The sequence below is a fragment of the Nycticebus coucang genome, chromosome 3 (genome assembly GCF_027406575.1).
Source record: "Nycticebus coucang isolate mNycCou1 chromosome 3, mNycCou1.pri, whole genome shotgun sequence".
Lineage (NCBI taxonomy): Eukaryota > Metazoa > Chordata > Mammalia > Primates > Lorisidae > Nycticebus > Nycticebus coucang.
In genome coordinates, this window is record NC_069782.1 from 147,442,584 (window position 1) to 147,456,659 (window position 14,076).

The window sequence follows — 14,076 nt, forward strand, 5'->3', positions numbered from 1 at the left end:
TAAATAGAAATCGATAGCTAAGGATCACCAAAGATTTCCAGAAAGTTTCAGATAAGGGAGATTAAAACAAAAATTGAAAAGCTAAAAACAAAGAAATCGGCTAACAGAAGAAAAATTTTTTAAAAACCTCCAATTACTATCCTTAGAGAAATACAATAAAAATTAAAAATGCTAGCCAGGCAGTGGTTCATGCCTCTAATCCTAGCACTTCAGAAAGCCAAGGCAGAATAAATGGTTGAGGTCAAGAGTTTGAGACCAGCCTGAGCAAGAATGAGACCCTCATCTCTACAAAAAATAGAAAAATTAGCTAGGTGTGGGAGCAAACGCCTGTAGTCCCAGCTCAGGAGACGGGAAGATTGCAGAGAGCTACGATGATACCACTGCAGTCTCATGTGGACAACAAAGCAAGACTTTATCTCAAAAAATAAATAAATGGCCAGGTGTAGTGGCTCGTGCCTATAATCCTAGCACTCTGGGAGGCTGAGGTGGGTGGACTGCTTGAGCACAGGAGTTCAAGACCAGCCTGAGCAAAAGCAAGACCTGTCTCTAAAATTAGCTGGGAGGCTGAGGCTGAGGATTTCTTTGAGCCCAACAGTTTGAGGTTGCTGTCACTACCAAGGGCTACAAAGGGAGACTCGGTCTTAAATCAAATTGAAAAATGCTATCATGTAAAAGAAGCAATCTAAATGCTCCTAAGGTTAAAAATATAGCCATTTTAAAAATCCAACATCAAGGAACTCTCCCAGGGCATTAAGAGAAAAAGGACTGTAGCAAAATATAGTTAATAGATTTAGAAAATCAAAACAGAAAATCTAACATTTGACAAAAAAGAGAACAGAGAAAAAGTAAAGGGAGAAAAATAGACACATTAATAAGGAATCATCTGAGAAATTTTCTCAAAGAGGAAAAATATCACATACAAAAGAACAACAATTAAAATGGCACCTCACTTCTTCATTGTAACATATAAGCTTAAAGTTAATGAAGCAACACTTTAAAAATTCCAGGGAAAAATTATTTTCAGTTAAGAATTCTATGCTCAAACTACCATATCGATCAAATGTGAACAGCCATTTTTAGAACAGAAACTTTATCCATACATTTATTCTCAGGAAGTTACTAGAAAGTATGTTCTGTACACACACACACACACACACACACAAACACACACACACACACACACACACACACGGGAATTCACCAACAAAAAGAAGACATAAAGGAGCAATCATTCCAACTAATTCCAACTACCTGGGAAATCCCGGAGGGGCAACTATGCACTGGCCCTAAGGAATAAACAGAAACGACAATTAAAAAGAAAATAAACAGAAAATACACTGAGCATTTCAAAAACACCAGAGAAGGGTGAATCTAATGAGGTTGTTGGAAAGCTTAAAGATTAAAATCAACAAAAATTATGCAAGCACAAACAAGGCAATAACAAAGTACTATGTGAAAGAAAATGCAATCTTGAGAACATTTCTGGCCCTTCATCCAGTGATTATTTGTACAACTATAATTAAATATGACTGATTAAATAAAAAATTGTGGTATTAATAGAATCGAAAAGATGAGGTATGTATAAGAATAAAAGATGTACATCTGCATCTTAGTAACAGGGAGCCAACAGATAATATAAAAGTGATAAATTAAGCTACCACTACATCAAAACACTGAAATATATGCATAAATACCAGAAGAAACAGTTAAATGAATCATAGGCAAACAGCAGACTTTGGATAACAGGTGTAGGAACGGGAAACCACTGATTTTCATTACATCTCTTTTCAAACAATTCGAGTTTTTAATTATAAACCTGTATTATTTTAATAAAAGCAAAGTGTTATTGCTGTTGTTAAGTCCAAATAGCTTGGTGAATCTCAAATCCTCAGAAATGGAAAAATAAATCTACTGAAATTAAATTTTTATTTCAGAATATTCTAGGGCACAGGAAATCAGAAAGCTTAGCATTTACCAACTATCTTTGTATCTCTCCAGCTGAATTTCCACAGACACCTTAAAAGAGACAGACAGATGCATGCATGCACACGTGCGTGCTCAAACACACACACAACACACACACACACACACACACACACACACACGTACCTCACCCCACCCCCACTTCTTCCATATATGGGTCAAAGGCAGTGCCAGCTACCCGGTCCTCCAAGCCAGAAATCCTGAATCTTCGTTCTCCCTCACCCTCAACTTTTATAGACTCTAGTTTCTAAGTATTTTTAAAATCTGAAACCTATCTTCCAAAGCTTTATTTAAGGCTTCATCTCTTGTCTAGACTACAATAACTACAACCCCCAAGTTAGTCTCTAGGCCTCTATTCTCTCTATATTCAAATATAAATTAGCATACAAATTGACTCCCTCAATACCCATTCCCAGCTCCTATTCCCACAGAAGAAAATCCTTCCTTTAATATGGAGAGTCCTTTGCTATCTAGCTCTTTCTATCTACCCAGATTTAATGTAATTCGTGCCACTCCCTCCTCATACTCTGTGTTCCAAAAATAACTTTAACTCTTGGTTTTGGGCACAGGCTGCCCTCTCTTCAAGGAAGTCTCTTCCAGTCAAGTAGTTCCCGTGCCTCCCCCAATTCTCCTTATACAAGGTCTGACCATCCTAGAAAAGTTCATAAATTCATCCTAGAAAAAGTGCTACATGCCTCATTGCTCAAAAATCACTACAAGTCACCTTCAAAATACTCCCTTTGGGAAGCTATGCACCAATGTCAGCACCTAATTCAGAGCAATTTTGGAACTCTTTGTCTAGAATGGCCATCAGAGCTGTTATCATATCCCTGACGTCTGAATGCATGCCATCAAAATGTCTGCCTTAAAAAAAAAAGTCTGCCTTTCAAAATTTTATCTTCGGGTAAAGAAAAAAGTCATTGGGAATAGGTCAGGTGAGTAGGGAAGGTGTTCCAATATAGTTATTTGTTCACTGGCTAAAAAAATTCCTCACAGACAAAGCCGTGTGAGTTGGTGCATTGTTGTGATGCAATAACACACTTTTGTACACACCTTTATCATGCCAAGATTTCCAGTTAAGATTTTCCTGTTTCTCTATTGCTATTGGTCTGCTATGCTTCTCAGTTAGCCAACAATTGTGACACACAATATGATGAATTTTTGCCATGTTTTCATCAGTTCTGCTTGTCACTGGCCCTCCTCACCTCTCTTTATCAGTTAACACTTTCTCTTCCCGCAGAAAAACATTTAATCCATTTGTACACTCCTGTTTTCTCTGTGACATTATCCCCATAAACATGGACTAGCATGTCCCTCATTTCACTTCCACTTTTGCCAAGCTGAACAAGAAGTTGAATGTTTGTTCATTACTCTATAATTCAAGCTCCAACATTCTCACAATGGCACACAAAAACATGCAATAATGAATGCCACTCAAGAAACAACCACAGGTTGACACAAACGCAGTAGTGAGACACTAATACACCAAGGTTATTAATCCTTACCAAGTTGTTTGTACAGTGCTGCCAGTGTTAAACACACAGTGGCAAGTTCACGAACCTACCTGACAGACCTTGTATTACTTTACTATAGCATTTAATCATAATGTATCATAACTGTCTTTCCATCATCTCCCTTATTAAACTGTCTCATTCATTACCAAAGACTAAAATAATACTTTGATATACAATAAATAGTTCAGTAAAATACCATTTAGATGTCATCAGCACACCTGCAATATTACAGATCTATGGAATTCTACCTATAGAGGTTAACAGCCCAATGTCTGAAAGAGGAAAAATAGAAAGCCAGTTTCCCTGCCATGACATACTATAGAATAATGTCAATAATAAAGTTTTACATAGTGTTTAACAGTTTACAATATGATCACCTACAGTCTCTAGCCAACGGAGTTACAGTTTACAGAAGATATAAACAGTATTCATTTTCTTTTGCAATCTGGGATTGGGCGTTAAGTAAATATTAACATGTCTTTCTCTTAGCACAGCAGTTCTCAACCTGTGGGTTGCAACCCCTTTGTAACAGTGAAAATACATCAGGTCATTAGGAAGGTTGAGAACCACTGTCTTAGCATCTCATCGATATAATTTTGCATGATACATGACAAAAGACAGCAAGACAAGATCCCCAACAAGATCCTGACACTGGGTCAATGAGTCAGTTACACAGTGATGCCCTGCTGCAGTACAACTCCACTAAAAAAGGAAGGCAAGAAGACCCCCACAGTGCATGATTTAAGATTTGAATACATTAACTGATCAACTTACAAAGCAATCAGCCTATCTACAAACTGGCAGATAGGACTTGATCAGTTTAAGGGCAACTTTATTTAGGATTTAATAAAATCAGTTAACACTTTCATTCAATTTTAAAGTCTATTTTCAATATACCTTTAACCAGTTAGCTTTTTAAAACAGAATAACTTCATTGAGTTCAGCTTAAAATACTGCGAAGCTTTTATTCACCCAAGGAAGAGAACTTCATTGAGTTCAGCTTAAAATACCGCGAAGCTTTTATTCACCCAAGGAAGAGAACCTCTGGCGCGCTGGACTAAGTTGAAAAGTATCCTCTGATCATGGCACATACCATCAGTCAGTGCAAGATCCTCCATTCATCTGCTACCTTTTATCCTCATACCCTCACTCCCACATGTCCCCTTTCCCAACACACCAGGGAACCATTCCTTGAATGTATTTGGAATAGGAGGTGACAGGAAAATCAACAAGTGATCTAATATGTGTGTAACTGTGTGTCTTGGGTGAAGGAGTCTGAAATAATTATCCAAATATGACAAGTTCTAGATTTGCACAAACCCAAGAAGCTTAATAAATGCCAAAAAGGACAAAGAAAACCCTACCCCAAGGAACATCAAGATCAAACTGCTGAAAACTTAACACAAAGTGAATATCTTAAAAGTGGCCCCTCAAAAGGACACATTACATAGAGAGGAATGAAGACTATGCAAACATTTATTACAAAAAACAATGAAAGTCAGAAGACAGGCTTAGCACCCATAGCTCAGTGGTTAGAGCACTGGCCACATACACTGGAGCTGCAAGTTTGAACCCGGCTAGGGCCTGCTAAACAACGACAACCACAGCAAAAAAATAGCCAGGCATTGTGGCAGGAGGCTGAGGCAAGAGAATTGCCTAAGCCCAGGAGTTGGAGGTTGCTATGAGCTGTGATGCCCCACAGCACTCTACCCAGGATAACAGCTTGAGGCTGTCTCAAAAAAAATAAAATAAAATAAAAATAAAAACATTTATGTAAGACACAAAACATCACAAGGCTTAAACCTAGAAACACATATTTGTAAGGTAACAAGCTTATGCAGCCTAAATCCTAGTCAGAAAGTAGTTTAAAATAAAATGAAACAAAGTTGGAAACACATGGAACAAATGGAATCTCAGGTTCAAGAATAGTACCAGGTTGCTAATAAATAGAAAACCATTAGAGAGTGTAATTCATACCAGGCAAGAATTAAGTATTTCCAAATCTCATTCCTTTTTTAAAACAAATAACTTATCAAAACTTGACACGCTGGCTCAGTGCCTGCAGTACAGTGGTTACAGCATCAGCCACATACACCAAGGCTGGTGGGTTAGAACCTGGCCTGGGCCAGCTAAACAACAATGACGACAACAACAATAAAAAAGTAGCCAGGCGTTGTGGTGGGCTCCTGTAGTTCCAGATACTTGGGAGACTGAGGCAAGAGAACCACTGAAGCCCAAGAGTTTGAAGTTGCTTTGAGCTGTGACGCCACAGCACCCTACCGAAGGCGACATAATAAGACTCTATCTCAAAAAAAAAAAAAAAAAAAAAAAGTCAGAAGACAATGGAAAGACATCTTTAAAATGTTGATGGGGGGGAGGGGGGAAGAATGTATACCTAGAATTCTATATCCAGCAAAAATACCCTTAGAAAATGAAGCTAATAGAGACTTCTGCAGACAAACAAAAGCTGAATAAATTCAAGACCAACAGAACTGCACTATATGAAACATCAAAGGAAGTTCTTAAGATAGAAGAAAAATAAGAATGAAAACTTAAACCTACACAAAGCAAAGTAAGAAAAATGGTAAATAACTGGGTAAATACAAAAGACTTATTTTCCAGTTTTTGATTATGCAAAAGATAATTTCACACATTATGATTCTCTTCACATAACCAGAACGGGTGAACTCATAGAGACAGAAAATTAGATTGATGGATGCCAGAGGTAGCAGGGGAAGGAGGAATGGAGACTAATTGTTTAATGGGGATGAGATGTTATTTTGGGGTGATGAAAATGTTTTAGAACTAGATAGAGAGGTAGTTGCAAAACACTGAATATATCAAATGCCACTATATTGTTTACAACAGTTAATTTTATGTTACTTGAATTCCATTTCAACTTTAATAAAACGATAACTGTTTTAAGCAAAATTAACAGTGTATTTTAGAGCTTATGACATATTTAGAAGTTAAATGTACAACAGCAACGTATGACAACAATAGCATAAGGGGGAAGGCACCTGTGGCTCAGTGGGTAAGGCACCAGCCCCATATACTGAGGGTGGCAGGTTCAAAACCAGCCCCAGCCCAACTGCAACAAAAAAAATAGCTGAATGTTGTGGTGGGCGCCTGCAGTCCCAGCTACTCTGGAGGCTGAGGCAAGAGAATTGCCTAAGCCCAGGAGCTGGAGGTTGCTATGATCTGTGTGATGCCAGGCACTCTACCAAAGGTGATAAAGTGAAACTCTGTCCCTACCAAAAAAAAAAGCATAAAGGACAGAAGAGTAGAAATAAAAACACACTGCTGGTGGCGCCTGTGGCTCATAGGAGTAGGGCGCTGGAGGTGGTGTGTTCAAACCCAGCCCTGGCCAAAAACTGCAAAAAAAAAATACACTGCTATTAGATTTTTACATGTGAAGTGACCTAGTATTATTCAAAGGTAAAGTGTTATAAGTTAAATTTTCATATTGTAAATCCTAGCACTAAAGAACAAAACCAGCATTCTAATAAGCCAAACTGAAGACAAAACTGAACAATAAAAATAATCAAAGATAGGAAAAAAGGAAATCTTTTTTCAAAAAGAACAAAGAGAAAACAGTAAGACAGATTTAAACCCTACTATATTGGTAATTACATTAAACATAAAGGATCTAAATATACCAATTAAAAAGCAGAGGTTCTCAGACTGGTTTTTAAAACCAAGACACAACAACTATATGCTGTTTACAAGAAATGCACTTTAATTATACAAATAGGTTAAAAATTAACTGACCAGAAAAAATATATCACACAAACAATAATCCTGGAATGATTATCAGAAAAAGTAATCTTCAGACTTAAGAAATTATTACCAAGGAAGGCATGGCGCCCGCAGCACAGGGGTTATGATGCCAGCCACATACACCAAGGCTGGCGGGTTCAAACCCAACCCGGGCCAGCTAAACAACTACAACTGCAATAATAAATAGCCTGGCATTGTGACAGGAGCCTGTAGTCCCAGCTACTTGGGAGCCTGAGGCAAGATAATCACTTAAACCCACGAGCTTGAGGTTGGTGTGAGCTGTGACATCACAGCACTCTATCGAGGGCGACAAACTAAGACTGTCTCAAAAATAAATAAATAAATATAAAAATATTACCAAGGATGAAAATTCCATTGTGAAAAAAGCCAATTCATCAAGAAGACATTCCAATCCTAAATATAATGCACTAAGTAACAGATTAATGAAAAAGAACTGAGACTCACACATATATGGTAAATTATTTTTTGACAAAGTTTCCAAAGTACCTCAGTAAGGATAGTCTTTTCAAAAATAGTACTGACACAATTGGATATCCGTATGGAAAAAAAGAAGCCACAATCCTTATCTCATACTGTATACAGATATCAACTCATAATACAGCTCTAAACATAAAAACTAAAACCACAAAATTTCTAGAAGAAAATACAGGGAAAAAGTCTTCCTGGGTACACAAATATTTCTTAAGATACAAAAAGCAGAAGCCAGAGAACAAAAAAACTGACCAATTAATCATCATCAAAATTTAAAACATCTGTTCTTCAGAAGACACTGTTAAGAAGAAAAGTCACGAAGAGAAAACACGTACACAAAATTTACAATGAGTTATTCAAACACTAAGACAACAATCAAAAAATTGGCAAAAGATGTAAATAGATTCTCACAAAATTGTAAGGCAGGCGGTAATCACACAAAAAAGTCAACAAGACATTTAAGAGAGAAACACAAAATAAATCCATGATGATACCACTCCTCAAGAAAGGCTAAAACTTAGAAGACTGACAATACCAAGAATGTAGAGCCAGTATAGCAAGCAGGTGGAGCAACTGTCATACATGGCTGGTGGGAACGTACAACGGTACAACTACCTTAGAAAACACCTTGATGAACAGTGCCTGTGGCTCAGTGAGTAGGGCACCAGCCCCATATACGAGGGTGGCAGGTTCGAACCCGACCCTGGCCAAACTGCAACAAAAAAATAGCTGGGCATTGTGGCAGGCACCTGTAGTCCCAGCTACTCGGGAAGCTGAGGCAAGAGAATGGTCTAAGCCCAGGAGCTGGAGGTTGCTGAGAGCTGTGATACCACAGCACTCTACCAAGGGTGACAAAATAAGACTGTCTCTAAAAAAAAAAAAAAAAAAAAGAAAAGAAAAGAAAGAAAATACCTTGGCAGTTTCTCGTAAAGTTAAGCATATAAATAATATTTGAACAAGGAATTCCACCTGTATGAAAACCTATATCCATACAAAGGGGCAGCTTTATTTATGATAGCCCAAACTGGAGACAATCCAAATGAGGTACATCAAAGAAAAAAAAAAAGGCTATAACTGTATTATCCAGTCATAAAAAGAAATAAACAACTGAGATATGCAAGAACGTGGAACTCTAAAATCAGAAACATTTTGAGTGCCAATGTGATAGTCAAAGAAAATATTCACTGGAGCATTGCAAATTTTCAGATTTGAGATGCTCAACCAATAAGTAAAATACAAGGATTCCAAAATCAAAAAAAAAAAAAATCCAAACCCAAAATCTAACACAAAAGTCTCAAGCATTTCAGATGAGAACTCAAACCTATACAAGAATAGGGTAGCTTTTAACTTACAAGTAGGGTAAAATCAAATCCCGGACAAGACAGTTATATATAAGTTAAAACTCAAACTATATTCTGATGCCCCTTGATGTCTGGAAAAAAATAAAAAAACTCAAACTACAAACCTAAAATGAGTACACTTTATTGAATAAATAGGAAGAGGAAGGAGAAGAGAAGGAAGGAAATGGAAAAGGAAGAAAAAAAGAGGTAAGAAAGGAAAATAAAGAAAAGCTGGAAGAGCAGAGAAGGAAGATGAGGGGAAAGGTCTAGGACAAGAGAAATTCCTTAACATGTGGAGAAATGCATCCTGACTTAATGAAGACAGTTAACAGTGGCTTTCTTAGTCAGGCATAGGGGTTCACACCTGTAATCCTAACACTTTAGAAGACTAAAGCAGGCGTCTCAAGTTCAAGATCAGCTAGACACCACCTTCGCAAAACTAGCCAGGTGTGGTGATTTTTAAGACATTTCAATTTCACTAGCCTAGTTAGCCAAAGCAGAGAAGAATGACTGTGAATTTTAGTAAATCAAATCAAGTGATGACTCCAATTTTAATTGCTGTTCCAGACATGGTCTCTTTACTGGCTCGAATTAACACCACCATCCCTGGCACCTAGTATGTATCCACCAAGCTAACAAATGCTTTTTTTTTTTCTCTTATTCCAAAAACAGAGACCACCCGAAGCCATTTTCATCTTATAGTCCTGAGCATACCGTCACTGTCACAACTCAGGGCTACATTGACACTCCAGCTTCAAGTATGAGTTTGCCTGTATCTCCATATCCCTACCTACACTTGGCACTATTTCAGCTTTCTAATTTTTGTCAGCCTAATAGGTGAAAAAAGACATTCCACTACTGTTTTAATTTGCATGTCTCCGATTAGTAATAATTTCATCTCTTCTTATGCTTCTTAGGATTTCCTATTTTGTAAACCACCTACCCTGTTTCCCCGAAAATAAGACCTACTTACAGGAAAGATAAGACATCCCCTGAAAATAAGACCTAGCGCGTCTTTGGGAGCACACCTTAAAATAAGACACTGTCTTATTTTCTTATTTTCCAGGAAACGGTATTACTATCCTTTGCCTACCTTTCTGCAGAAGTTGTTGCTCTCTTACTGTAGATGAAAAGTAGTCTCTTGTCTAATCACATAATAATCCTTTGTAAATTTCAGAAATTGTAAATATTGTCCTCATTCTTTCATCTGTCCTTTTCTAAATGAAACTCCTTAATATTTGTATTATCAAAATCATTGATTTTTCACCTTTGTAAGCTTTTGAAGCTTTAATAAGTCCTTCCCTGTATCTAAGGAAAGAGGTTCTTCAACATTTTCTATTAACCTGATAGTTTTTCTTTTTCTTTTTCTTTTTTTTTGCAGTTTTTGGCCGGGGCTGGGTTTGAACCCACCACCAGAGTAGGAGTAGGGCGCTGGCATATGGGGCCGCCGCCCTACTCCTTTGAGCCACAGGCGCAGTTTTTCTTTTCACATTTAGGTCTTAATTCCTTCAGTGTCCATCCTGTTCATGTGTTAAATTTGTTTTTTCTCCTTCAGTGAGCCACTCTCCCTTACAACATATGACTCCCTTCTCCAGTGATTTGTGATAACACCTTTATCTATCTTTTGAATAGAGTCAGGCTTTTGGCTATGGTGCCCATACTTGTCTTGAAACTCTCTATGGGCTCAATCAATCCTCCTGCCTCAGCCTCCCAAGTAGCTGGAATTATAGGCCCAAGCCACTGTGCCCAGTTCAACCACCTTTATCTTAAGTTCCCAAATATACATATACAGGTCAAGTGTCTGTCCTCTAATTTGTTCCCTTGGCCTATTTTTCTGTTCTTGTGCTTATACCAGTTTTTACTACTACAGTCTTGAAATATTACCTTAGTTACTGATAAGGCAAGCCTCTCCTCAAAAAATCTTTAAGATTTCATTATTCACAAACTTCTTTCCACCCACTATATGAATTCCATATTTACATTACTGAGTTTGGGGAAAAAACCAAATGTAATTTTTATGTCATCTAAATTTAACTTATAGATTAAAATGGAAAAAACTGACATTCTTATAATAAGTAATTTGATCCAAGAGCATGGAAAAATGTGCCATTTATGCAGATCATCTTCTAGTTTCTTTTTAAAGTTTTCTCCTTAAAGGTCTTATGTATTCTTAGGTTAATTTCTAGAGATTTTCTTGACTTTGCAGTTTTTTTGTTTTTTGAGACAGTCTTATTTTGTTGTCCTCAGTAGAGTGCTGTGGCATAACTCACAGCAACCTCAGACTCTTGGGCTCAAGCTATCCTCTTGCCTCAGCCTCCCAAATAGCTGGGACTACTAGCACCTGCCACAACACCCAGCTATTTTTTAGAGACAGAGTCTTGCTTTTGTTCAGGCTGGTCTTGAACTCCTGACCTCAAGCAGTTTTCTAAGAATTACATATTTCACGTAGGCTTTCAAATCTATTAACCTATAACTTTTCATAATATTCTTTAATCTGATATTGGTAGGTACTTTCTATTTTTAATTTATTTGCATCTTCTTGATCAATCTTATCAGATGTCTGTCTAGCTTATTAATCTTCTCAAAGAACAATCTTTTGATTTGGCATATCTTTCTTTTGTTCCCAGTTTCACTAATTTCTGTCCTTAACTTTAGCCTGTTTTTTGAACTCTTCAAATGAACTTTGTTTAAGCACTAAAGCAAGCTTCCTTCGGCCTTTAGGTTAAGTCACCCACCGAATCACTTTGTACAAGGTCTGGCTTCATGACATAACATTCAACACACAAACTAGACAATATGTTATTCTCATGTTTGCATAATAGGGAAAAATCATATACAAATCTTGCCTATCATACCTACATATCAATGTCTTTGACTAAAGCAGTAGTATCTTAAAGGCAAATGAGATTAAGTGCTATTCCCACACACATACACACAAATTTGTGTAAACTGTGAATATTTATCATTTTCACGGCAAATATTTTCTCTGCACAGCTAACTGGACACTTACTGGTACAGCTTGACAAAATTAGTAACTAGAAACAAAATCTCCAGTTGCTTTACCAGATGACATTCAAAACTTGCAGTTAATAACAGGAGAGAAAAACCTGGCTGCAACAGTCACATTCATTTTCACTACCCCATCAACAAAAAACTAAAAATTAAATATAAAATAAAAAACACTCAAATCGAATTATTTTCCTAGCTATGGAAGCATACATCCTAGTTGGGGGGAATTGCCGATTACAGATTTTAGTCTTAAATCTTTCCACCAGTAAGTGAACATCAAGGCAGATCACTAACATAACAAAGTTTAACATTCAACAGAATCCTCCGTTTAGCCACATGCTGAATGGCTTATTCTTACGAGTGTAGGCTCCAAAAAGTCATTTTATGCATTAACTTCAAAACGATGTCACAGCTGCCACTGCACTGGGAAGCAACTCATACATTTCCCTAATAGGATGCAAAGGTGTGCACAGAAAAGAACGAACGAAATGTAGAAATGGGTCAACTTTCAAGTTCCTGACTTACCACAGACTGGCTAAAAGCAGGAAAACACAAGTTGCCAGATTTCTTTACTCTGGCTGCAAAGAAAAAAAAAAAAAAGACTGAAGGCTGTTCCCTAATGAAACTCAGGCAGCTTATTTTCCCCCCAGCTCTGGGGGTGAAACTTTCAGGGGAGACAGATGAGAAAAGAGCTTCCTAAAGTTGAGAGATAGCCAGTTGTGATAAGGATCGAGTTTGTTGGAGAACTTGGGGCTGCATGCATACCTGGCTTCCTGTCTAGGCCAGGTAATAAAAGAAGCCTGGGCCGCTTAGGCGCTGGCCGCAGACACCAAACGAGGGGGAGGTGGGGCGGGGAGGAGAAGGAGAAGAGAGACCCAGGCCTGAAACAAAGAACACCAAGCTGCTCCAAGAGGGAGTGAATTCGGCGCCCGGGAGGGGAGGAGAAAAGCCAAGAGTGCTGGGGAAAGGCTGGACTCACAGAACTTGGAGGTGGAGGTGTTGATGTTGATAGTGGAGCTGGCGGTGGGGGCGGGGGCCGCCTTGGCCACGGCAGCCGCCGCGTCGCAGCTCTTCAACATCATGATCACCCCATTGGCCTCCGGCGGTGGCGGCGGCCCCATAGGGAGCCCCTCCTTGGGTCCCTTCCTGTCCACGGAGACCGCGGGCACTGCCAGCAGCTGCCCCCCCGGAGGTTCTCGAGCAGAGACTGGAATCGACGAGGGGGGCGGCGGAGGTGGTGGGGGATGCCGGAAGCCGTCCACTGCGGCCTCCCAGTTGTTGTGGTTCTGGTCGTCCATCATCGCCTCATAACTGCCCCCCTCCTCCTCTTCCATGCTTTCCTCCATCCTGCTGGCCCCCAGCACCCGCCCGCTTCACAGGCACCTGCCGCCGGTCTCAATCCCGGGCCAGGGGGCACGCTGCCTCCACCAGCTCACATCGCCAAGGGCCGGAACAGGCGCAGTGGAGACGATTGCGACGAACCAGGTCCCTCACTCTCAGCAGACCCGACTCGTTTGAAGACACGGCTCACAGCGGTGGGAGCTCCGGAGCTAGCGTCCGGAAGAGGCAGCCGTAAAGCGGCGGCGTATCTCACGACATTTTACAGCGCCTTCCCACAGACAGTTAGAAAAGGGTGAGGGGGGAGCGGCAGGAAGACACGTTGTGCGAGAGATCAGACGCCAGAAAGCGGAGCGAAAAGGGGCGGGAGCTGTGAGCCACCCTCACGCAATAGGGCAGAGTTTCGTCCCGCCTCGTCTGACCAGGCGTTGAGAGGTGTGGCGCGACGAGTCCGGACGCGCATTCTTTGGCCCCGCCCTCTTCCCGGCCTCACGTGATAAAGGAGTTAGGTCTGCGCAGGCGCGTTCGCAATCTGGTTACCAAGACGACTAGGAGCCAACCGGCGCCTGGAGGTGCTGACGGCCGCTGGGGCTCTGGCCAGCGTTATGGAGGTGTTTTTC

At 39.6% G+C, this 14,076-nt stretch overlaps 1 protein-coding gene across 2 annotated transcripts in view; it reads right to left on the reverse strand.

Moving 5' to 3' along the window:
• Positions 1–13,761, reverse strand: part of CACUL1 (CDK2 associated cullin domain 1) — an 81,049-nt gene extending 67,288 nt beyond the window's left edge. For both annotated transcript variants that reach the window (XR_008378894.1, XM_053584716.1), the window contains exon 1: positions 13,098–13,761. Coding sequence is in view for 1 of the 2 variants with exons in the window: in XM_053584716.1 (XP_053440691.1) it covers positions 13,098–13,464 (367 nt within the window). In the remaining variant the exon portion in view is untranslated. The remainder of the gene's footprint in view (positions 1–13,097) is intronic.
• Between the last annotated feature and the right edge of the window lie 315 nt (positions 13,762–14,076).